Source organism: Sycon ciliatum, chromosome 1 (genome assembly GCF_964019385.1).
Source record: "Sycon ciliatum chromosome 1, ocSycCili1.1, whole genome shotgun sequence".
NCBI lineage: Eukaryota > Metazoa > Porifera > Calcarea > Leucosolenida > Sycettidae > Sycon > Sycon ciliatum.
In genome coordinates, this window is record NC_088643.1 from 95772226 (window position 1) to 95795684 (window position 23459).

At 47.8% G+C, this 23459-nt stretch overlaps 2 protein-coding genes across 2 annotated transcripts; one reads left to right on the top strand and one right to left on the bottom strand.

The window, feature by feature from the left end:
* Nucleotides 1–1580: 1580 nt before the first annotated feature.
* LOC135806674 (serine/threonine-protein kinase TNNI3K-like) lies at nt 1581–5940 on the bottom strand. The gene is made up of 2 exons (XM_065320904.1): nt 4879–5940; nt 1581–3095 (listed from the first exon to the last, which is right to left on the bottom strand). Exons 1-2 carry the CDS (start codon nt 5855–5857, stop codon nt 2227–2229), a joined length of 1848 nt encoding a protein of 615 aa, XP_065176976.1. The 5' UTR covers nt 5858–5940; the 3' UTR covers nt 1581–2226.
* A 13340-nt stretch (nt 5941–19280) lies between these two features.
* Nucleotides 19281–21565, top strand: LOC135806675 (arsenite methyltransferase-like). The gene has a single exon (XM_065320905.1). It carries the CDS (start codon nt 19524–19526, stop codon nt 20874–20876), a length of 1353 nt encoding a protein of 450 aa, XP_065176977.1. The 5' UTR covers nt 19281–19523; the 3' UTR covers nt 20877–21565.
* Nucleotides 21566–23459: the final 1894 nt, after the last annotated feature.

Sequence of the window (23459 nt, forward strand, 5' to 3'; positions counted from 1 at the left end):
GCACTGCACTGCCACATTCACCATGTTCACCTAGATCAGGACAGCCGACGCCAGGTCGCCGTGCACACGTTTCTTCCCGCCGTCGGCACTTGGCTCACGTCACGAGCCATGCACGGAAACTACTACAGTCATGACAACAAAAATGTCTTGCGCAGTTGATCTACCAACACTCGAACAGCAGTACTATTAAAGTTAATAATGTCATGTACATATGTAACTGTTACATGTACATGACATTGTACATAATTCTCCAGAAATGTGGCATATGGATTCCCGGAGCCAGCCACTGTCGTGATGAGTAGGTGTGCAACCCCTAGCTGTAGCGGAGTGTGCTCGGCGAAGCGGCATGCATTCTCTCCAGGGAGTCGCACCTAAACCAATTTTTTGGTTGGGTACGACTCCCTGATTCAGTCTCTCCAATCATGAGTGTGCTTTCATTTTTTTTAAATTTTTAATCAGACTCCTTCTGAACAAGACTACGTACATGTATTCTATAGCGTAATTCATTCAGAGGGGCGAACAATGCCCTTCGGTCACGGCGGAGCGACTACTTATACAATCATGTACGTGCAATTGTTTGATTGACAGCATGAAACAATGGGCAGAAGTTGGAAAGAAAAAGAAGTTCTTATACATATGGTGGTAAAGACACACCTGGCAATATGGCGGTAAACACAGCGGGGACGAAACGTACGTCGCAATCGAGCTACCGGTATGTCGTTGCTGTGTCATCATCTATGTGCCATGCGCTACTTGATGTACCAGCCTGCTATGCCGGATACCGCCAGCCATGCATCGACCAGGCGCCAGGCGCGAACTGATGGTGGTGGTGGTGGTGAGAAGGAGAGCTCTGTGCCAGAACTTTGCAGCCTAGAGAGCGTGTGTGGGCAGGCGTGTGGTTACCGCCATATTGCCAGGTGTGTCTTTACCACCATATTTATCAACCATAAGTACAGCTGCAGTGGTGTCTTCAATTTCATTCTCCCGAGTCAAGCTCCGTATGAAGACATCCAAGAAGAAGATTGCCTGATGAGTCCAGCGGGGACGAAACGTACGTCGCAATCGAGCTATGTCGTTGCTGTGTCATCATCTATGTGCCATGCGCTACTTGATGTACCAGCCTGCTATGCCGGATACCGCCAGCCATGCATCGACAAGGCGCCAGGCGCGAACTGATGGTGGTGGTGGTGAGAAGGAGAGCTCTGTGCCAGAACTTTGCAGCCTAGAGAGCGTGTGTGGGCAGGCGTGTGTTTACCGCCATATTGCCAGGTGTGTCTTTACCACCATATTTATCAACCATAAGTACAGCTGCAGTGATGTCTTCAATTTCATTCTCCCGAGTTCTTATACAAGTTAAAAAAGAGCGAAGACAACAAGACGACATCAGGAGTAGTCTCCTAACCCCCTAGCATAACGAGGGTCAGAACCGGGTGCGATATACCCATATGGTTCAAATGGTCCGCAGGGACCGGGTCACCGACTCACTGGGGCTCTGCCAACCGCGGAAGGTTGTAGTAAGGTCACTGTTTTCGAACACAGTGTCTTCCTCCTTGTTTCATGCTGTCAATCTAACAATTGCGTGAACTACAACAAGGTTTATCTAATACTGGTTTACCAGTTTTGGATTATATCAAATCATGTACATGTACATGAGAGCGCGGACAGCCGGGACAGGGACATCGTGGCATCGGTCATGTGAGACGGAACAGAGAGATCGGCATTGCAGAAAGACACTAATAATATTATGTAACTATGATAGGGAGCGGGAAAAATGCCACAAATCGTGGGAGAGAAAACAGGGGCATCATGATTCATGGCACAAATCGTGCGAGCGGAAACATGGCACAAATCATGGGAGAGGTCATAGGCACATCATGGCATAGTTCATGGGAGCCCTTGACATAGGGACATCTTGGCAGCATAGATCATGGGAGCCAACGGGAATAGGGATATTATGGCACAAAAAAGGAAGACGAGACTGCAGTGATTATCATAGCATCAAACAGGGAAGATGGGACAAGGAAGTCTTGGCACCGCCAGGGAGATGACGGTCTGCCCATGCAGAGACAGGGAGAGCATACAATGTAATTTTATTAGCGGGTAGAGAGAATTGTGATACCTGAGACTAAGAGTGGCTCTGTGCGATGGATTTACACGTACATAAGTCATACTATTATAAAAGAGGCTGGAAAAGCAAGCATGGCGCCATAGTGGTCGCACATCTTACTATCCGGATGCATTCAGCGGTGCCCAGTGGCAGCTATCGATTGCACTGAACAGCTCACAGACACGTGCCATAGTAGGGCGTCTGGATGGATCCTTGACCCACAACTGCTGGATGGTGTCTGCAAGAATGCGAGGAGGAGCTGAGATTTCAGGACGATCCTCTCCATCACCAACATTTTTCTCCAGTTGACGTAGCGTGTAGTCTATGAATACCTCCTTGCGCACAACAACTTCATAGACAACTAGGGCCAGTGAGTAGACATCAGTAGCGAACAATTGCTTCAGCACCAGTCTCTCACCGCGTAGCACTTCTGGAGCCGAGTAGCGTGGTGTGCCCTGTCCAGGAGGGGCAGTTGCTGAGTCCAAGCGGCTGCTTGACACCTCCGTAGTGGACCTGATGAAGCTCAGGCCAAAATCACAGATCTTGGCATGGTCAGTTGCATCTAGCAGCACATTTTCCACTTTCATATCACAGTGTGCGATCCCTTCCTTATGCAGGTGCTCCAGTGCAGCGCAGACCTCCAGCACTATCATCTTTTGCTTGTCACCGGAGAACTGTTCTTCGTGGATAAACAGCGCTGTGAACAAACTGCGACTCAGATACTCCATAACAATGCTGAACTGCGGTGGCTCTAGTACTACACCAAGTACTGCCACAACATGCTGATGCTGGACTTGGGAAAGAACTTGCAGCTCTCGCTTGAATGTGTCCAGTCTGCTCCGAGACCATGACTGAAGGTGCAAGCGCTTGACAGCAACAACCGTTCCCTTGTATCGTGCAGCGAATACCTCTCCGAAACCACCACGTCCAATTGCTTTTTCCAGTGTTATTTCATCCTGCTGAATAACTAGAGTGTCTCCTGGTCGTCCTGAACAGAACATACACACAGAGTACAGCAATACATGATGATGATGAAAGTAGAAGCAAGTCTCAATGCAACAGCATTGACCAGTGAGTGCCTGACTGTGGTAGTGAACTGGCATGCATGATGGAGACTGACCGACACTACATGTACCCGCCGTGACATAGCACACTGACTCAGTGAGTGAGAAGACAGTGGCACATTGACAACGATATCAGCACCACCAAGAGTGCCATTGGTGTGGCTAGTAGCTCTGAGCTCCACTAACGAGATCTAACAAGGTGGAAATAGCTATAAGTATCTGTCCGGATATTGAGTCAACCCTGGGTTAGGTACTCTTGCCGTCATGATGCCATTGACAAGGAAAGCAGTACCATCGCGAGTACATGATCCTTATGACTCCTAACACCATGGAGTATTATTATTAAAAGAGATTTTACTGAAGAAAGTCCCACAGTAGATCACATGATGCGTATCTTTAAAATGAGATACGCAGCATGTGATCTACTGTGGGACTTTCTTCGGTGCATGGAAGCAAGGAGTCATAATCCCACAAGTTCAGCACAACCACCATCACGACGACGACGACGATGATCACCACCACCACCACCACCACCACCACCACCACCACCACCACCACCACCACCACCACCACCACCACCACCACCACCACCACCACCACCACCACCACCACCACCACCACCACCACCACCACCACCACCACCACCACCACCACCACCACCACCACCACCACCACCACCACCACCACCACCACCACCACCACCACCACCACCACCACCACCACCACCACCACCACCACCACCACCACCACCACCACCACCACCACCACCACCACCACCACCACCACCACCACCACCACCACCACCACCACCACCACCACCACCACCACCACCACCACCACCACCACCACCACCACCACCACCACCACCACCACCACCACCACCACCACCACCACCACCACCACCACCACCACCACCACCACCACCACCACCACCACCACCACCACCACCACCACCACCACCACCACCACCACCACCACCACCACCACCACCACCACCACCACCACCACCACCACCACCACCACCACCACCACCACCACCACCACCACCACCACCACCACCACCACCACCACCACCACCACCACCACCACCACCACCACCACCACCACCACCACCACCACCACCACCACCACCACCACCACCACCACCACCACCACCACCACCACCACCACCACCACCACCACCACCACCACCACCACCACCACCACCACCACCACCACCACCACCACCACCACCACCACCACCACCACCACCACCACCACCACCACCACCACCACCACCACCACCACCACCACCACCACCACCACCACCACCACCACCACCACCACCACCACCACCACCACCACCACCACCACCACCACCACCACCACCACCACCACCACCACCACCACCACCACCACCACCACCACCACCACCACCACCACCACCACCACCACCACGAACACCAACACTGCGGTCCAATATCGACACTACTCCCTGTCTAATCCCAGGGGCAGAACTCAAGATCGTGTAGGTGGTTTACAGCATCTTAGAGTATGTTGGTGGTGGTGGTAGTGAGATTGCGATGATAAGGGATTACTTGTACGAATGCTGCAGAGCGCAATATTAGTAGGACAATGCAGAGTACACTTTCGTATAGTATACATTAACCCACTCACTCTCAGTAGCACAGCCATGGATCATTGTTTCTGAACACAACAGCACTTTACCTGCTCTGATGCGTTGGAGATCAGTCCATCCTGGAACGCCTTGCTCAGACCATTCCTCTTCAACTTCAGCTCGCTGGTGATGATGCAATGCCGTTTGAATGGCGTTATTCTCTTCCCAAGTTGCCTGGCGATCAAGGATCGATTCCGCACATTCAGTCAACATAAGTCGAATTTCTTCAACAGTGGTTCGATACAGTGCATCCTTGATGCGCTCATGTTGTCGCTCACTGCTGGTGGCATCGGGGGGAAGCCCCTGACGGCTTTGTTCCGTATGACGTTTGCTTGGAATAGGCAAACCCACACGACCCTTGCGCCGGTTAACAGGATTGTCCACGAAGTGTGTGCGCTTTCTATTATCACCGGGAAACGCTGGACCTTGCTTAATGTCTACAGAGGGAAGTGCCTCTGCCATGCCTTCAGTCAAATTTCGCGTAGGCCTTGAGCGTGTATGGGCAGCGACTACAGTTCCATCAGAACGAGTGTGTTCTTTCACGTGTACAACATCATTTGCACCCGAAGCAGCTGCGGATCTGGATGCAGCGGGCTTAGAGCGTGTATGGGCAGCGACTACAGTTCCATTGGAACGAGTGTGTTCTTTCACGTGTACAACGCCATGATCTGCACCAGAGGTTGCACTTGAAGAGTTAGACGGAGCTGCGCGAGTATATCCACTCACGTACGTACCATTTGAACGCGTATAGCCACTGACATTGACAGAGCCTCCTCCTCCCCCTCCGCCATGGCCACTTGAACTCGAGGCGTATGACGCGGATGCTGCAGCACTGCTTGATCCTCCTCCGCCACCACCACCGGTTGAGGATGAGGATGAAGAACTCGACGGTGCTGCACGGGTGTACCCACTCACGTACGTACCATTTGAACGTGTGTAGCCACTGACGCTGACAGAACCTCCTCCTCCGCCAGAAGAACGACTACCACCTCCACCACCGCTAGAACGTCCTCCCCCTGCACGAGGCATTCTTCACTTTTTAGCCTGTACAGCAGTGATGTTCCCCTAAGCAGCTCACCTCTGCCTGGCCCACTACAACTAATGAATTATGTTACTTGCGGACGACACGCTTTATACGATTCCCAGACATCTGTCGCGGAAGCGTCTTTCACCCTCTGCACTCCGGCTCGTGCTACTGGCCGGGCGGACAGACGCTAGGCTAGGCTCGGGTCACGAGGTCTCATCCTGAACACTGCCAAGAACCAGGTGCTGACCATGATGGCATCTGCCCTCAGAACCACGGGGCCGGGGAGGTAGTACAGTGTATATGCATGCGTCCAATGACTTGTGCGGCAAGTAACACAACACCTACATTGTAATTAAGGTACACCTTTTGACAGCATCGTCTTCCGCGCGCTACCTCGATAGGAGTGCACCTAGACCCCTTGACGATCGTCTGACGTGGGACGTCCATAATTGTTGACTACATGGAGCCAGTCACGTACTGTGACGTAGTTCTACGTTGGTGCAAGGTGAAGATGCACTGACTACTTTCAGAGCTCCGTCTCTACTTGTGTACTCCATCCAGTAAGACTTTCTTTTCCCTGTACTGACTGTAGTTTTCCTGTAGGCTGTAGCCTAGGTTTGCCTTCAAAGCCCACTCAGTTACTGACAGTTTGTAGATGACACTAAAACAGAATATGGACCTCGCACTGCTCGAGCTGTCACCGCTCCTCAAGCTGGCGCCACAGCTGTCAATCGAGAGATGGAACTCAATACGCCGACCGGACTTTGTTTTCAGGCGCTCAGCAATCAGAACCCATGCGTTCACTTTCGATTTCGATTTCGATTTCGACTGTCCGAATCAAAATAAACGCTGTAACGCTACAAGAAACTCAGAATGCCTGACTGTCAAGTTAGACTGTCAACTACCGATTGGCACCGAAGGAGCAAGCCCTCTAAGTCTAACATGACTCAATGACTCATGAGGTAATCAAATGAATCTCACAGTACAGCTACCAGCACAAGTATGTTGGAACTCGGAAGGGAACGATCGGTACGACCAAGAGTACATAACCCCCCGGGGTTATGTACTCTTGGTACGACCCAACTCATAATTATTATCCCATGGTACGGTACTATAGGCCTGTGTCAGCCAATCAGGAGCCTTGCTGACCGGGAAATAATAGCCAATACAATCCCGCGCGGGATGATATTCATTATTAACTGGGTTCACTTTTACCGTACCTACGGTGCACCCTGCATTGGCATGCCCCCACCCCCTCTCGATTCGATGCAATGCATCTTGCCACTGGAGTCCTTTCAATCAGAAACCCAGCGACAAAATGCACTACACTGAACCGTGGGAAGGATCTCTTTATGTTGTTCTGCTTTTCTCTTCTTTTCTTCTTCCTCCCTCTCCTAACCAGAGAGAAAACAGGAAACCCCCTCGACAGGCGAACAGCCTTTGGAGAATCCTTTTTAAACGAGAGAGCTTGGAAGCTCAGGGCCCTACGCTATGCTTTGTGCATGTTAATAGAACTGATGGATATGTTTTTCTCTCTCTCTCTCTCTCTCTCTCTCTCTCTCTCTCTCTCTCTCTCTCTCTCTCTCTCTCTCTCTCTCTCTCTCTCTCTCTCTCTCTCTCTCTCTCTCTCTCTCTCTCTCTCTCTCTCTCTCTCTCTCTCTCTCTCTCTCTCTCTCTCTCTCTCTCTCTCTCTCTCTCTCTCTCTCTCTCTCTCTCTCTCTCTCTCTCTCTCTCTCTCTCTCTCTCTCTCTCTCTCTCTCTCTCTCTCCCCTCTCTCTCTCTCTCTCTCTCTCTCTCTCTCTCTCTCTCTCTCTCTCTCTCTCTCTCTCACTCTCTCACTCTCTCTCTCTCTCTCTCTCTCTCTCTCTCTCTCTCTCTCTCTCTCTCTCTCCCTTCCCTTACAGGCGACGGAAAGACAACAGTTTTGTTAAATTCAGGAATCGTAGCAGTACTGAGAGAAATGGCGCTTTTTAGAATTCTCCTTTGAACGTAGTGCATGTGCACTACGTTGCCATAGGACTATGGCAATCTGTTGCACTCAGCTAGGCAATGAAAGTTGTTGTTGCTGCTGCTGCTGCTGCTGCTGCTGCAGCAGCTACTGCCGTGGCTGTAGTTACAGTCCCTCTCGTTGTCAGGAAATATTTTCTTATACTATTCATCCAGTTAAATTCTTATTATGACTTGGTGTGTTACAATTTTCTTGAGCTCCAGTTTCCCCCCTTTATTAAAACCCAAGCGCAGTTTAGCGTGTATTGGCTTGTGATTTCCTTTCTTCTGTTTGCTTTAGCATTTTATCGCTCCACAGGTACCCTCGGTCTCAGGTACTCTCATATTTGTGCAATAATTATTGTTAATTTTGCTCCTGAATTGTCCTCCCTTTTGCTTTGCTACTGTCCTCCTCCTTCCTCCACCCTTTTTCTTAATTAACCTCATTATGACATTCGCTTCTATATAATTGGGCTTGTAGCCCGTGTGTACTTGCGAATTCAAATAAAAACATACATACATGTACATACAAAGAGTACATGGCGGCTTCGATATGAACGTTGAGCCGAAGCAAATAGCAAACGTAATCATGTGCACTAGAGCTAAGAGAAAAGTGACATGCTTGAAGGAGGTGCGAATGAAATTTTATACTTCAAATACATGTACTAGCTTTAAAAACCAGACAGAGCTAGAGGGCTCCAATGTGTCTACGATGGCCTTCGTTGTACTACTGTTTTGTCGATGATGTTTTTTGTTACGACGAGGACCAAGAAACCTTTGAGAATTTTTTTAACAACCCTAAACGGGCTACATCCTGCATTAAACACGGCAGCAGGTGAACGTGACGGTGTGATATCCTTCTTCCTATTATTTTTATGATTTATTATTTAACTCGGATGGCGAGCAAATTATATTATGGTGCAAAAGGAGAAGGACAAAAATAATGTTACGAGGTATGAATAACTGTCCACCAACGTAATCAGATCTTAAACAGTTAGCGAGTGCGACAAAATGGCGCAAAACTGACAAGGAATACTGAGACCTTTCCGAACCTGAGCCTTCCAAGTTGGAAGATTGTTGGTTTGCGCCTTAGAGAAGTGTTGGAGCTAGGTGTCAGGTCGCCGAATGTCTCAGTATTCCTTGTCAGTTTTGTGCCATTTTGTCGCACTCGCTGACTGTTTAAGATCTGATTACGTTGGTGGACAGTTAGTCATAACTCGTAACATTTTGTCCTTTTCCTTTTGCACCATAATTTATCATGTATTCAACATCTCCTCGAGAAAGCTTTCGACACCGTGTGGCACCGTGCATTACTTGCAAAACTTTCCAAAGTTTTCGGTGTGCGTGGCGCAGCGCTGGAGTGGATTACAGACTACCTATCCGACAGAACGCAAGGTTGTCTTTGTAGGTGGACTTCTCTCAGATGCTTCACCTGTTCTGTCCGGAGTGCCCCAGGGATCCATCCTAGGGCCCCTCCTTTTCCTAGTGTATATTAATGATCTTCCCAGTCATGTTGAAGGTATGTCCTTATTTGCTGACGATACTACACTGCTCCGGTTCAATGAGTGTCTAGACAGGCTGCGAGACAGTCTCCAGCGCGGTATCAACGAAGTCCATCAGTGGATGACTACCTGGAGACTAAGAGTAAGACCTAATATCGCCAAGACTGAGATATTATTCCTGCCGAACTCAGAGCCAACCTATGCATTCACTCTTCCCAGATCCCTCACAGAACTCACAGTGGTAAAACAACACAAGCATCTTGGTTTGGTCATTGACTCAGACTTATCGTTTAGTAGACATGTCGACTATATCTGTAGCAAAGTCAGTAAAGCTGTTGGCTACCCGTGTCTCACTGCTCCCACCTACCGCTTGAATGCATTCGCCTTTTTTTATCATTGCTATATTCTCCCCATTTTTCTCTATTGCTCAACCGCCTGGTCATCCCTACTAAGTTAATGAGTACCCTGGAAGTCCACAATAAGAGGATACTCAAAGTCCTTTTCCGCAAACCATCATACTTTCCTTCTGCCGAGCTGCATGATATGTTTAACACCTTCCCTATCTCTAGTCAAGCGGATCGAAAACTGTGTATTGTTGTTCATTCTATTCGCCTTGACAAAGCCCCGCCACACTTGCGTAAATATAACTGGTTTCTTCCCACTCGTCCTACGCGCAATCCCTGCACTTTACCTAAAGCGCGAACATCAGCTTATACCAGATCTCCGTTTTTCGCTGCCTATTCTCGCTGGCTGGCCCTGCCTCTATCAGTAAAATCGTCTTGTACGCTAAAGGATTTCAAGGCCAACATGAAGCTCGTCTTCTAATAACTGCTTCATCCAGATTTGTTTCTCTTTGCCTCCAGTAATGTGTAATATTTATTTATTTTTGCTTTGTTTTTGTTTACTGCCATGGCTGGCTACCGCCCCCTCCCTCCATATCATTGGCCTATATTCTCTGGCCACGGGAAGGTGAAGTAAATAAATAAATAAATCTCCTGGCTCGTCGTAAATAGACTGCCAATATTTACGAGAAGTCGGGTGGTAGCCAACCACGGAGAACTAAATAATAAGGAGAGAAACAAAAGAGAGTACTGCAAGGAGATGCATGACGAAAATGGTGAGATTATTTAGGACGAAGAAGCTGAAGCTTGAACTCCTTTTAATGTCTGTGCATGCTTTGGGGCTAGTTGGCAGCGCAGACCAGCGAGTGTACGCGGAGAAGATAGGAGATTTCAGAAACAGGGAGGTGTTGGCACAGGGTAATGAGAAGGAATTGCGTGTTGATCTGGTGGACACAAACCAGTAATGCTTAGCAAAGTGTTTGGGAACCAGATCTAATACGATCATGTGTACAAGGATGCAAAGATGTTGCTGGTGTCGCTCTGAAACGGGAGATACTGAAGCTAAACTGTAGAGACGTTGGGAGGAGAATGTTTGGTCTTTGCGAAACAGGATTTTTAAAAGCAGACGCTGGTGTATTTCCAGAGTTTGAACAAGGGCCTGAGACAGACCGCACCACGCTGTATCACAATGCATCAAATATAGATAGAATATACGACGTAAAGAACAATTTTCAGCAATGGTCATTTAAATGTTGGCAGTGAGGTTGCAGCATGCCAAGGGAGGAACTGGCTCGCTTTCATACAGACTTGACCTGTGGGGACCAGGACATAATGGCTGTCGATTATAACACCAGGTGTTTGTGTTGATGAACAATATTGATGTCAGCATTGGCTCCTGGAAAGTGCAACGGCTGAGTGGGCGGTGATGGGCTGATGAACATGGCTTCGGTCTTCGTGATGTTAGGCCTTAGCTTCCGTCTATGTTATCGTGGAGTTAATGCCGGTCTGCATGGAGGTAACGAGGTTGGACGGCGAGCTGTCAGAGCACAACTGTGCAGTGTCGTCAGCAAAAAGGCTGACGTCTGGTACTAGAGAGGGCTAGGCCTTGACGGATTATGCTAATATTTTCGTGAAATTATGCTTTTCGTATTGCTGAAAAATTGCAGAATTATGCTATTTTTATGCTAAAAGTTATACATATTATGCCGCATTATGCTCACATATGCTGCTAATGTATATGATGGTTCTGTGCAAAATAACAGGGGAATTTTTTGTAGAGGGCGTTGTACTGTAGTAGCAAAAATTCAACGGGGTCAATGGCCGTCCGACCTAGCTACGACCGTCACCAAGAGTACATAAACCAGAGTGTGCAACTGTGCATATCAGATCTGAAACAGCGCAGTTCGTGCACTACGTCACCCTGATGAGATCAGCCAAGCCGCGACTTGCGTAGAGCTCAAATTTTCATGTTTCATAGCCCGGAAATCAGCCAAGTTTGCTTGATTTTAGACGTCCTGTTTCAGGATTTCGGTGTTTTGTGTGACTGTGTACGCTGCGTACATCCACCGACAAGTAAAGTCACCAGGCTATCCGTCTCAAAAAACCGAAATCAGGACAAACTCAGTGAACTGCACCACCGCGACTGGTTACGCAACTTTTCACCGTACCTGTGGCTTACCATGCCGTCAGAAATGACGTAGTGCACGAATTACGCTCCCACAGGAACCATCCCGAGTTGCACACTCTGGTTTATGTACTCTTGCCGTCACTGATTGTAGTGGACTGGACATGTTATTAAGGAAGTCGTAAACCTACGACTTCCTGGTGCATCAACTTGTACTTGTACTTGTAGAACATGTACAACTGTATGGAATTTGATGCAAACAGGCGGATTATTCCAATTTATGCGAATCGTATGCAATTTGCCTCGAATTATGCGATTATTCGATTTTGGTAGAAATTATGCGAAAAATTATGCTAGCATAATCCGCCAAGGCCTAGAGAGGGCAGATTGTTCACATAAGTTAGAAAAAGGAGTGGACCCAATACGGACCCCCTGTGGAACACCAGACACTACAGGTAAAGGGATCGGACAAGGAAGCAGAGACACGGACAGTTTGATGACGGGAGGACAAAATAATATGATGACAGCCTCTGCAGAGCTGTACCACGTTCTAGAAAAATAGACTCGAGCTTAGCAAGTAGGCCTCGATGCCAGACTGTGTCGAACACTTTTGATAGATCAAAAAGACGAGACCTACATGCTTCTTCAGGTTACGATGTCCGTGGATATCCTGGATTAAGCGTGTCAATTGCAAAGTACATGTAGTTGAATCGCCACGACAGAAGCCGGATTGTGCAGAGGAGAGGGCAGGGGCGACGTGGTGGTATAGAGATTCATAGAAAATGCGTTCACAGACCATGGAGGTAGCAGGTAGGAGGGAGTTAGGCCTGTAATTAACAGCTTGGGAGCGTTGTCCTTTCTTAAATATCGGGACAACAATAGCAGATTTCCACGCAGATGGGAAGACTCCTGCACTATAGGACAAGTTGAAGAGCAAGCACAGGGGATAAGACAAGGAAGGCACCAGCAGTTTAAGGACTTTATTCGGTATACCGTCTTTTTCAGGAGACTTGCAGCTCTTTAGACGTTGAAGTTGTTTGCGGACTACACCAGTTGTTGTAAAGACGTCCAGAAGTGGAGCGCGCAGCTCAGGAGCAGGGTTCAGGGGCGGGATAACCCAGTTCGGATCCTCGAGAAGGCCAGAGGAGACAAACTGTTTGTTGACAGTGTCCGCAATGGACTTTGCCTCAGACTGACGGTTGCCATCAGGATCAATCAAGCACTGGATGGGGGCACGAGAGACACTGGGACGCTGGGTGCGAATGAACTGATAGAGAGAAGGACGACTGGGTGATGAGATTGTTGCAGAGAGGGAGCTGATGTAAGAGCAGTAGGTTTTACGGGATAGGTGTTTGACAAAGTTGCGGTGCACTCTGTAGGCCTCCAGGTTGGCAGGTGTTTGAAATTTTCGGCTGACACTGAAGAGGTCTCGTTTACGTTTCACCGCAGATACGAGGACAGTCGACATCCAAGGTAGATTGGATGTCGCAGACGATGTGCGTGGGTATGACCGACAAGAATGGGTGGAAAAATTAGCAAGGTGGTGCAGGAAGGTTTGTTCCAGGACGATTGAAAATCAATCGGCTGCGTCGTCAACTCTTCTTAGATGTTAATATTACCCGCAACAGCGACAGCAAGAATTTAGATATGTAGGTTTACAGAAAACCCACCTTAACGTAATTAATTAAAGGGGAAGTTACCATGGTTACACATCAACTAAATCTAAAGTTCATCTTGTCAAAGCACTAGTCTATCGTGCCCATCGAATCTGCTCTCCTCACCTTCTACAATTTTGACAAACAATGGAATGAATGCCCCTCGCCAGAGTCGCCACTACTTAAAGGGGAAGTTAAGGCAAAAATTAAAATTTCACCAGTTGTAGTCTTCGGGGTGCTGAGTCGAATGGTCTTGGTCCGAGAAAGCTGAGACGCTCCCTTCCTACTTGAATCCCAATCGAACTCGCGCACTTCCACCGAAACTGGGTGACTGCGCCCTACTAGATGGGGATTTGTATGCAAAATGTCACTAAAAGCGCCGTTTCGTTCTTATAAAAGCACGGATGACCGCGATTGGCCCATATGTTGTAGTCTTTTGGACGCTGAGTCGACTGGTTTTGGTCCGAAAAGGCTGCGATGCAGCGTTCCTCCTTTATTCCCAATCGAACATGGTTGAACAAGCGGTCACGTGCTCCTGCGTACACCAGTCAGCTGGTCACCGTGCCTGCAGGGTACAACTTACTAGCCTGTTTGACCTTTTTTGGGTGCAGTCCTGTCACTCGAGTTGAACCTTGGTGTGAAAGTTGTCGCTTGCTGGTGTGGTGACCTGGTGATTTGGGCACCCAGGAGCACGTGACCGCTTGTTCAACCATGTTCGATTGGGAATAAAGGAGGAACACTGCATCGGAGCCTTTTCGGACCAAAACCAGTCGACTCAGCGTCCAAAAGACTACAACATATGGACCAATCGCGGTCATCCGTGCTTTTATAAGAACGAAACGGCGCTTTTAGTGACATTTTGCATACAAATCCCCATCTAGTAGGGCGCAGTCACCCAGTTTCGGTGGAAGTGCGCGAGTTCGATTGGGATTCAAGTAGGAAGGGAGCGTCTCAGCTTTCTCGGACCAAGACCATTCGACTCAGCACCCCGAAGACTACAACTGGTGAAATTTTAATTTTTGCCTTAACTTCCCCTTTAAACAGAACTTACAACACCAATCACGTAAGATCCGAAACCATTTTGACTGGACAGGTGCCCAGTGGTACTCACCCAATGTGACACTGGAGCTTACAGACACTGGAAGAGTTACCAGAAGCAAGGTGAAGAGACGAAGTGCAGGAGATTCGAATACGTAGATACTAGAAGTGACAACGACGATCAACAAGAGGAAACAAGGAAGACCAAGAAGTCAAACAAAAACGACCATGGATTCAACGAACGTTGGAGGTGTCAACCGGAGCAGCAAAACAAACAAGCCCAACGGAGGAAAACAATGGCAAGCGTTGAAGGTGACGGAGTTTAATAGGAGATCGGACATCGTCGTAGAACCTCTCTCTATCTCTCTCTACCAGCGCGCTGCATGCAGCGCATAAAAATTTTAAATGCATGTGCGAACCGCTTATCCACGGCTGTATGGCCAGCGCCCTCGGGCCGCTAGACGTGCGACCCGCGTTTCATGTCCACAGTACATGTACGTAACTATGGATGGAATACTAAATCAAACACTATTATACTTTATACTTCATAGGGAACAGAAAGAGGTGCGCGCGAAAAACGAAATAGAAAACAAAAGCAACTACATGTACATTGTATAATACTAATAGCACTAAACTGAAACTGATGAGCAAGGAAGTGAGAAGCAAAACAGTGGCGAGCGCGCGAACATCACACCAGGGGACAAAATACAATTACAAGTAGAAACTCCCCCGATATGTATCCATTTACTTTCGGAGAATCCTTCATATAAAGTCTAAATGAAATGAAATGAAATGAAATGAAATGAAATGAAATGAAATGAAATGAAATGAAATGAAATGAAATGAAATGAAATGAAATGAAATGAAATGAAATGAAATGAAATGACAGTAAGCAAGGGCTGAAGGGGATCCGGGACGACAATGACAGTAAGCAAGGGCTGAAGGGGATCCGGGACGACAATGACAGTAAGCAAGGGCTGAAGGGGATCCGGGACGACAATGACAGTAAGCAAGGGCTGAAGGGGATCCGGGACGACAATGACAGTAAGCAAGGGCTGAAGGGGATCTGGGACGACAATGACAGTAAGCAAGGGCTGAAGGGGATCCGGGACGACAATGACAGTAAGCAAGGGCTGAAGGGGATCCGGGACGACAATGACAGTAAGCAAGGGCTGAAGGGGATCCGGGACGACAATGACAGTAAGCAAGGGCTGAAGGGGATCCGGGACGACAATGACAGTAAGCAAGGGCTGAAGGGGATCCGGGACGACAATGACAGTAAGCAAGGGCTGAAGGGGATCCGGGACGACAATGACAGTAAGCAAGGGCTGAAGGGGATCCGGGACGACAATGACAGTAAGCAAGGGCTGAAGGGGATCCGGGACGACAATGACAGTAAGCAAGGGCTGAAGGGGATCCGGGACGACAATGACAGTAAGCAAGGGGATCCGGGACGACAATGACACCATCAAACCCACAAGTAGTCGCCGCATGTGAACAATTATTTGAGGGTCATGACACTTTCTTTTTGAACACACAAACGAGACTCGAACCCAGGCACCCGAGTCGACCCTGCCTGTACAGCTGTAGCTGTACTCGCGATCACGTTTACGTACTCTTCGAGTTAAATCTCTTTTTAAGTTTTATTATTAAAATACATGCATAACAATGTAGTCGGGGAATCGTCGAATACCGGTATTTTGACGACTCTTTGGCCCTAGTTTGGGGGCGTTAGGGTTGTGCTGAGTCAGACCGTGTACAGTAGTCTACTGTCGTTAGGCCCCCGTGTAATATGCCGGCATTTTTTGAGCATTTTCGGTACAATCCGCGAACCCAGCACTTTGGGCTCGTGATGCAGCATTTTGGGGGAAACGGAGCACTTGGCCGTTGTGTATCAAAATTGAGAGAAGAAAAACTTCCCAAACAAGAACGTCACTTCCGCATTCCGTGGGTTAGCTTCTTGTTGAGTAGTTTATGAATTGTTTACCATGGCAGACTCGAGCAAGTCTCTTATTGAGTATTTTCTGACTCCCTGGTTTTGACGGCATGTGCTGAGGATGACAAAAAAGTGAGCATTTTCCGAGCATTTTCGGCACGGTTTGGGTCTTTGGGAGCATTTTCGGCAAGGTTTACGAGAATTTCCCAAAAGCATTTTCGGCAAAGTTTTGGGCATATTACACCGGGGCCTAACTGTCGTGGACATGGAAATCCGGTTGCACGTCTAGCGGCCCCAGGGCTCTGGCCATTACCGGCCCATTAGGCCTTGACGGATTATGCTAATATTTTCGTGAAATTATGCTTTTCGCATTGCTGAAAAAATTGCAGAATTATGCTATTTTTATGCTAAAAGTTATCATATTATGCCGCATTATGCTCACATATGCTGCTGATGTATATGATGGTTCTGTGCAAAATACTAGTACCAGGGGAATTGTTTTGTAGGGGGCGTTGTACTGTCTGTAGTAGCACATAGTTCAACGTGGTCACCGCACCGTCCGACCTACACGTACATGTAGCTACGACCGTCACTGATTGTAGTGGACTGGACATGACATTGTTATCAAGGGAGTCGTAAACCTACGACTTCCTGGTGCATCTACTTGTACTTGTACTTGTACTAAGTTGTAGAACATGTACAACTGTATGGAATTATTTGATGCGAACAGGCGGATTTTTCCAATTTATGCGATTCATATGCAATTTGCCTCGAATTATGCGATTATTCGATTTTGGTAGAAATTATGCGAAAAATTATGCTAACATAATCCGGCCAGGCCTACTGGTAGGCCTGTCCGAAAAATGTTCTGAATTTTTTTTGCATTTTGGGGTACATTTTGCATTTTTGCATTTTTTCTGAATTTTGCCCATTTTTGGTCGAATTCCAAGGTTTCAGCCAAGGTTTCAGCTCGACCAAGTCAAGTTCGGCTTGCTATTTCGGTGTCTTCTGTCCCTCTAGTCTTGGCTGAGACACTAGACTAAGTCACTTACTTAGTTGCACTGGCCTCCTAATCACACAAATGGGAACACGTGGGTGTTTAGTTCTACATGTACATGCAGGTGTGATAAAAACAACAAAGATATGTTCTAGTAGTAGTACATGTGTAGTATACATGGTATAGGTAGTATGCAATCCAGCAAGCGTAAGGCAACACAAGTCACTTGCAATGGTGAGAACATGATTAGCTTTGCAGGCTTGTCAGGCAATGTCAGCAAAAGGGGTGACAAGATTATGACCATGCAGTGCATGTACACGTGACATGATTAGAGGTACATGTACTAGCAAGGCAGGGATACTACATGTATACGTACATGTACAGTGTGACATGACATGGAAAAAAATTTGTGATCACCATGGCATGGCGGCCATTTTAGATTCTGGTTGCCATGGCAACGGATGCATTTTCTCTGCGTTTTGGGTTGTTTGGCTTTGATTTTTTGATTTTTTTTACATTCCCCTTTGATTTCTTGTTTGAATGTTGCCTGGAAAACCGTGCATTTTGCATTTCCATTTTCCACAAATTAAAACACATTTTTCGGACAGGCCTACCTACTGGCCATGCAGCCGTAGCACGTATCACTGCCCTGCTGCTGGTCGCATGATCTTCGCATCGGATCAACATGATTGTGCACGGCATGCAACGACTTACGTTCTGTAGGCGCATGAGGGCGCCGGCGCCGGCCCAGGTCAATCGACCGGATTTCCATGTCCGCTACAGTAGTACATGGTGTACATGTGTGGCATGAAGATTGAAGTGGAGATGAGCTGAGCTGAGCTGAGCTTGAAAAAAGGCCAAGACTCACACTGTCACATACAGGGCCGCGGGTAGATTATCAGTCAGTGCAGTGTGCCTGTGCAGTGTGCCTGTGGCTGTGCCTGTGCATGTGGTGTAGTTCATGATCGTGCATATGCTTGGCTGCGTGACTCAGCGCCCGATGCTATCAACCAACTCATTTGGCATGATTTGGCTTGCGGTGTGACACGTCTGCACGTTTTCCTAGCCTGCTAGCTTCGCGCTGCTGCGCTGATACCAAAAAGCTGAAACCCGACTGCATGCCGAGCTCGGGATACGGTAGCCTACAACAGGTACTACCACTAGGGTACAGACAGACAGCACTCAGGGGAACTACTTCTGCATCATGCCCAGTCATGATTTGGGCCAAATTTAGCCAACTCATGCATGCCTGCAACACACGCACCGGGCTGCACTTCCTTGCCAAGCCTCGGTACGACGGTAGTACAGTGTCAGGCATGGCATGCAGTCATGTCTACATTATACATACTGTGATCATGGTGTTAGTGACACATCATCACTCATTTTTTCAGAGTACAGCTGTACGACTGATCGTCTGATGTCGATGAAGCACCCGCGGCCCGTCCAGTCCATACCAGCTTTGATGGCATGAATGCATGATGACAACGCTTGTCTACAGTTTTCTGAAATTCTGTGGTCTCTACACTACACTACAATCCATACAGACTGAGTACAGCAGGATGTCAGTGGAACAGGACAGCCACCGCACACTGATCAGATATAGACTCATAGGTCACTGGTCAGTAGATCTACGCGTAGAATCTACGACAGACTGAGTGATCTACTGTCTCAGTACGACAGAAGTGCAGTGAATCCACTGGTGAGTAGCCGTGTGTCAGCACTAGCACGGATTATAATGGATGTGGGCCTGCATGCTGCATGCGTGATACATCAGGCACGCAGTCTCATACCGGTACAGCAGGCCAGGACAGGCAACAGCAGAACTCATGTCATGAACCAGACAGTAGATCTACGAGTCGAGAGAGTTTTTTATTTTGTTTTACTACAACTTAGTTACAAGAGCGGGCTGGAGAGCATGGTGCGCTAATATCGGTGCTGTTGTCAGTCCATTCCTACAGACCTGAGCTTTGGGCCTTGGTAAAGAGGTCACACCTGCTCAAATGCCTGCATTGTTGTGTATTGTTATTGGTATGAGGTCTCATTAGTCTTTAGAACCAAGGCACGGCGTTTTTGCAAGTTCCTAGGAAGATGGCAGACAATTCTTCTTTTGATGCTAGCAACAAATCGCATGTTCAAATGGCGGTTCGCAGTTTTCACGACAGTCGCTCAACCAACGAAGACTGGGAATGGCAAACGTGGATTTCACCAACAGACTCCGATCTTAGCCATCATGTACGCAGCTGTAAATTGAGCACTTGCAACGAGGAGTTACGTGCCCGGAGCTGCGGCTGTGGACAGCCGTTTCCCGACATGGTTGCGGGTGCAAAGGTTTTGGACATAGGCTGTGGATCAGGAGTGGATTGTATGGTTCTTGCTCAGCTTGTTGGCGACAAAGGGCATGTTGTCGGCGTGGACCTGTGCTCCAGCCTGGTGGCGTATGCGGAAGAGCATGCGAAGAATACTGGTGTAGACAACGTGGAGTTTGTCTGCTGTGATGCTGAAGACCTGAGCAGTACGGAGCCTGTTGTGGCCAGTGGTCCCTACGACCTCATTGTGGCTAACTGCTCCCTGTGTCAGATGCGTGAGTGTGCCAGGACTGACATACTTCAGCAGGCATATGCACTGCTGAAGCCCGGAGGAGAGTTCTACATCTGTGACCTATTCGTTTCGGTCGATGTGAGCGAGTGTGTTCGGAGTAGCTCTAAAGCCTGGGTTGAAGGTCTAGCTGGAGCTTGGATGTGGTCAAGCTTCTTGAGTTCAGTTGAAGATGCTGCGTTTAGCAAGCCAATTCTTATGACATCGAGAAGGCTTGAGATGACAAACGAACGTCGACGGGAGTTGGCTGCTGGCATGGGAGTATTTGGAACGGCTGTCGATAAGTTGCACGAGCTGGAAGACGCTAGTGGATTTCAGCTCTGCTCCGCAACATACCGGCTATTTCGGCTTGCACCTGAAGATGGTAGAACGGCTATGCTGATGGAGAGCCCATTGGACGCTGCCAGACTCACGCTCAACATCGTGCACCCAGACAACAAGTCGAGGAAAACAGGCAAGGAGATCAAGGTGTCTAAAATGGCAGTGTGCCGTCAAGGGTATCCAGTAGTGCTCGCAAAGGATGTTGCTCTTACGCTAGCTCGTTCTCGCTTTGCACAGTTCATAGACGTGTCTCCGGCTAAGAGTATTGTGCACTTGCAGCCTACGTGTGCTGAGCCATTCCTTCCAAAGCCAACAAGGCCCGGAAACTCACTTCCCGGCTTGCCAGGATTGTCATTCAGTAGAATGACCATAGTATGTGACCCAGCGTCCGATTCGGAAAATTCCCAGCCGATTTGCAGAGTTCCCAACTTGGCCAGCGTTCTTCGATCTACACCTGGTTTGAAAGAGCTCCGAGACTTGGTCGAAGAGAGTAAGAATGGTGGTTGCGGCCCACGTGGATGCTGAAGATGATATTCTCCTGGGTGCGACTTACAGATACTGAAGGTGTTGTTCTCGTACGGTGCAATATACCTTGGCAGAACCGGTGCGTTACTTGATAATGTTTGCCTGAATAATGGCTATTTAATTATATTTCATATAATAAAAAACAGTTCCATTGCCATGTAATCTAACAGCTTCTTTCCTAAATTAAAAAGGTACAGATTGAGCTGTTTTGGAATTTTGGCTGTAATATGAGCTCTTGTTTTAATTGTGCTGGATTCTTTCATGACTTACAATAAGTTCAGACTCTGCTTTATCCTATTTATTTATGTTAACGCCATCACATTCTTGGTGGTCTTTCAGAACTATTAGTTTGGTAACTTAACAGTGAAGCAATAATTATTGTTTCTTGACATCTTGCTTCCACTATCAGTCGCTGCCTCACTGGTGTTGCTTTTGAACTGGTTGATGTTCAATTATCTGTTCTGGGCATCTTCTTGACATCTCGGTCGTATGCAGTGTTATTGAACCGTTGTAACCTCTAACGCTTAGTCTCTTGACTACCAGCACTGATGGGGCTGGGTTGGCCGCCGCTCATCACCCAAGTTTCACATTGTTTACCTGGAATCAAGTTATGCAATTTAGCCACTGTCTTACAATAATACCAGTCTATGCCTTTGGGATGAAATACGACTATTGCTAGATCAATTTTACATCATAATACTTGCATTGTTGTGTTTCGATGGAATGCGTTCATGTGTGCGTCTGTGTGTGTGTGTGTGTGTGTGTGTGTGGAAAAAAAAGAAAAAAAAGAGAAAAGACCAAAAATAGGGATTCACTGGCCAGAAAAAAGTCGCTTCAAAATAGCTGTATGGTGTAGACCAGGCTGAATAGTGACGGTCAATTCTTCAGCCTTGCAAGCTGTTGAATGGTGCAATCCCAGCACAAGTTGCTATGGCTTCTGCCGTAGCATTGCTATCATCGCCTCCGGCGATGGGCGTCAAAGGTCAAAGGTGTGTGTGTGTGTGTGCATACATGTGTGTGCGTGCATACATGTATGTGTGTTGTGATGTGTGTGTGTGTGTAGGTACTAGGTGCGTGTGTGTGTGTATGCATGCATGCATGTGTGTAGGTGTGCATGTGTGTGTAGGTGTGCGTGCATGCGTGTGTGTGAGAGCAGGATCTGCCAATACGGTGTTCAAGTCCCTCATTTATACAGTAGAATACACAACTTCTATGGACTATGCCGCATGCATGCATGCTTTTTCCCAGTGTAGTGTTTGCCAAGGATCGATGAAGTAATGTAGACGCAAGTCGAATCTCACAATGTGTCTAGGCTGACAGCAGTGACAGGGTAGCTGCTAGGGAGTGAACAAGCCAATGGCAATGCAAGGAGAGGTGACACGAACACTCTCTTCGATCTTACCTAAGCCGGCATGCATGTGCATTGTGCCAGTACATGAGTCATGAGTACGAGTAACATAATTATTACATGACATAGTCACTGCAGTACTGCAGTATACTAGTACTGCTGTAATCAGGGTTTATGCATGTACTCAGAGCTTGACACCTACCGGTTTGGTTTGGTTTGGTTTTTATTTTCAGTTCGTTGCCTCAACAGTACAAAGTACAAATATCAAGAGGGACGAACGAAAAGAGAAAATAAAACAGAGCACGGCCCATTGGTTCCGTCCGACCACGTCTCTATGGGCTCCCAAAAATACATAAAGCGAACTGTCCATTGCGCCCCATATTATCCGGACCATGGTCGCATCACCGCAATATCTCTAAATGGCTGTGTTGTTGGCTTGACATCGTGCAAAAGTTCTATTGCAAACATATAGTTAAGGGGTCGTCCATAAATATCGAACTTTTTTCACGAAACGAAATACATGTAATTTCGTTATGGGGTGGGAGGGGGTTGACCAGTTTCGTTTCAGAAAAACATTGATCCATGTACATGGCCGTTGTATATGCATGTATGTCAACATTTTTTACGTTCTGAGGGGGAGGGAGGAAGGGGTTGGGTCTAAACTAAAAGAATTCGTTTGGTGAAAAAAGTTCGATATTTACGGACGGCCCCTAAAGACACCTTCGAATTCATTGACGTCCTTCGCTCCCACCCAGTTCCGGCCTCCGCGCATATGTGCTCGTTTGATGTTGTGAGTCTATTCACGAACGTTCCGTTAGAAGAGACTATCCATATTTGCCTAGATGTGTTGTACCGAAATGATGAATACGCCGTGGATATCGGAGACGGCATTCCGGGAACTGATGTTGCTCGTGACGACTGGTGTGGAGTTTTCCTTCAGTGACATTATGTATAGGCAGGTTGATGGGGTAGCCATGGGCTCTCCATTAGGTCCAGTATTAGCGAATGTGTTCGTTGGTTACTGCGAGTCACTGATTGCAGAACAGTTGTGGCCAGCATTGTACGTTCGTTTTGTTGATGATTCCTTCACCTGGTTCGATTTTCTTGAAGATAGCCAAATCTTTCTTGGTATTCTAAATGACCTACATCCTTCCATACGCTTTACTTGTGAGCACGAACAAGCGAACAAACTTCCCTTTCTAGACGTCCTTGTGGAAAAGTCTAGTCAGGGTACA

Excerpts from the sequence above, each read along its gene's own strand:
- LOC135806675 (XM_065320905.1), top strand. The coding sequence starts at position 19,524 with ATGGCAGACAATTCTTCTTTTGATGCTAGCAACAAATCGCATGTTCAA.
- LOC135806674 (XM_065320904.1), bottom strand. The coding sequence starts at position 5,857 with ATGCCTCGTGCAGGGGGAGGACGTTCTAGCGGTGGTGGAGGTGGTAGT. Across the intron at positions 3,096-4,878 it reads TCTCCAACGCATCAGAGCAG|GACGACCAGGAGACACTCTA; the intron begins GTAAAGTGCTGT and ends TGTTCTGTTCAG.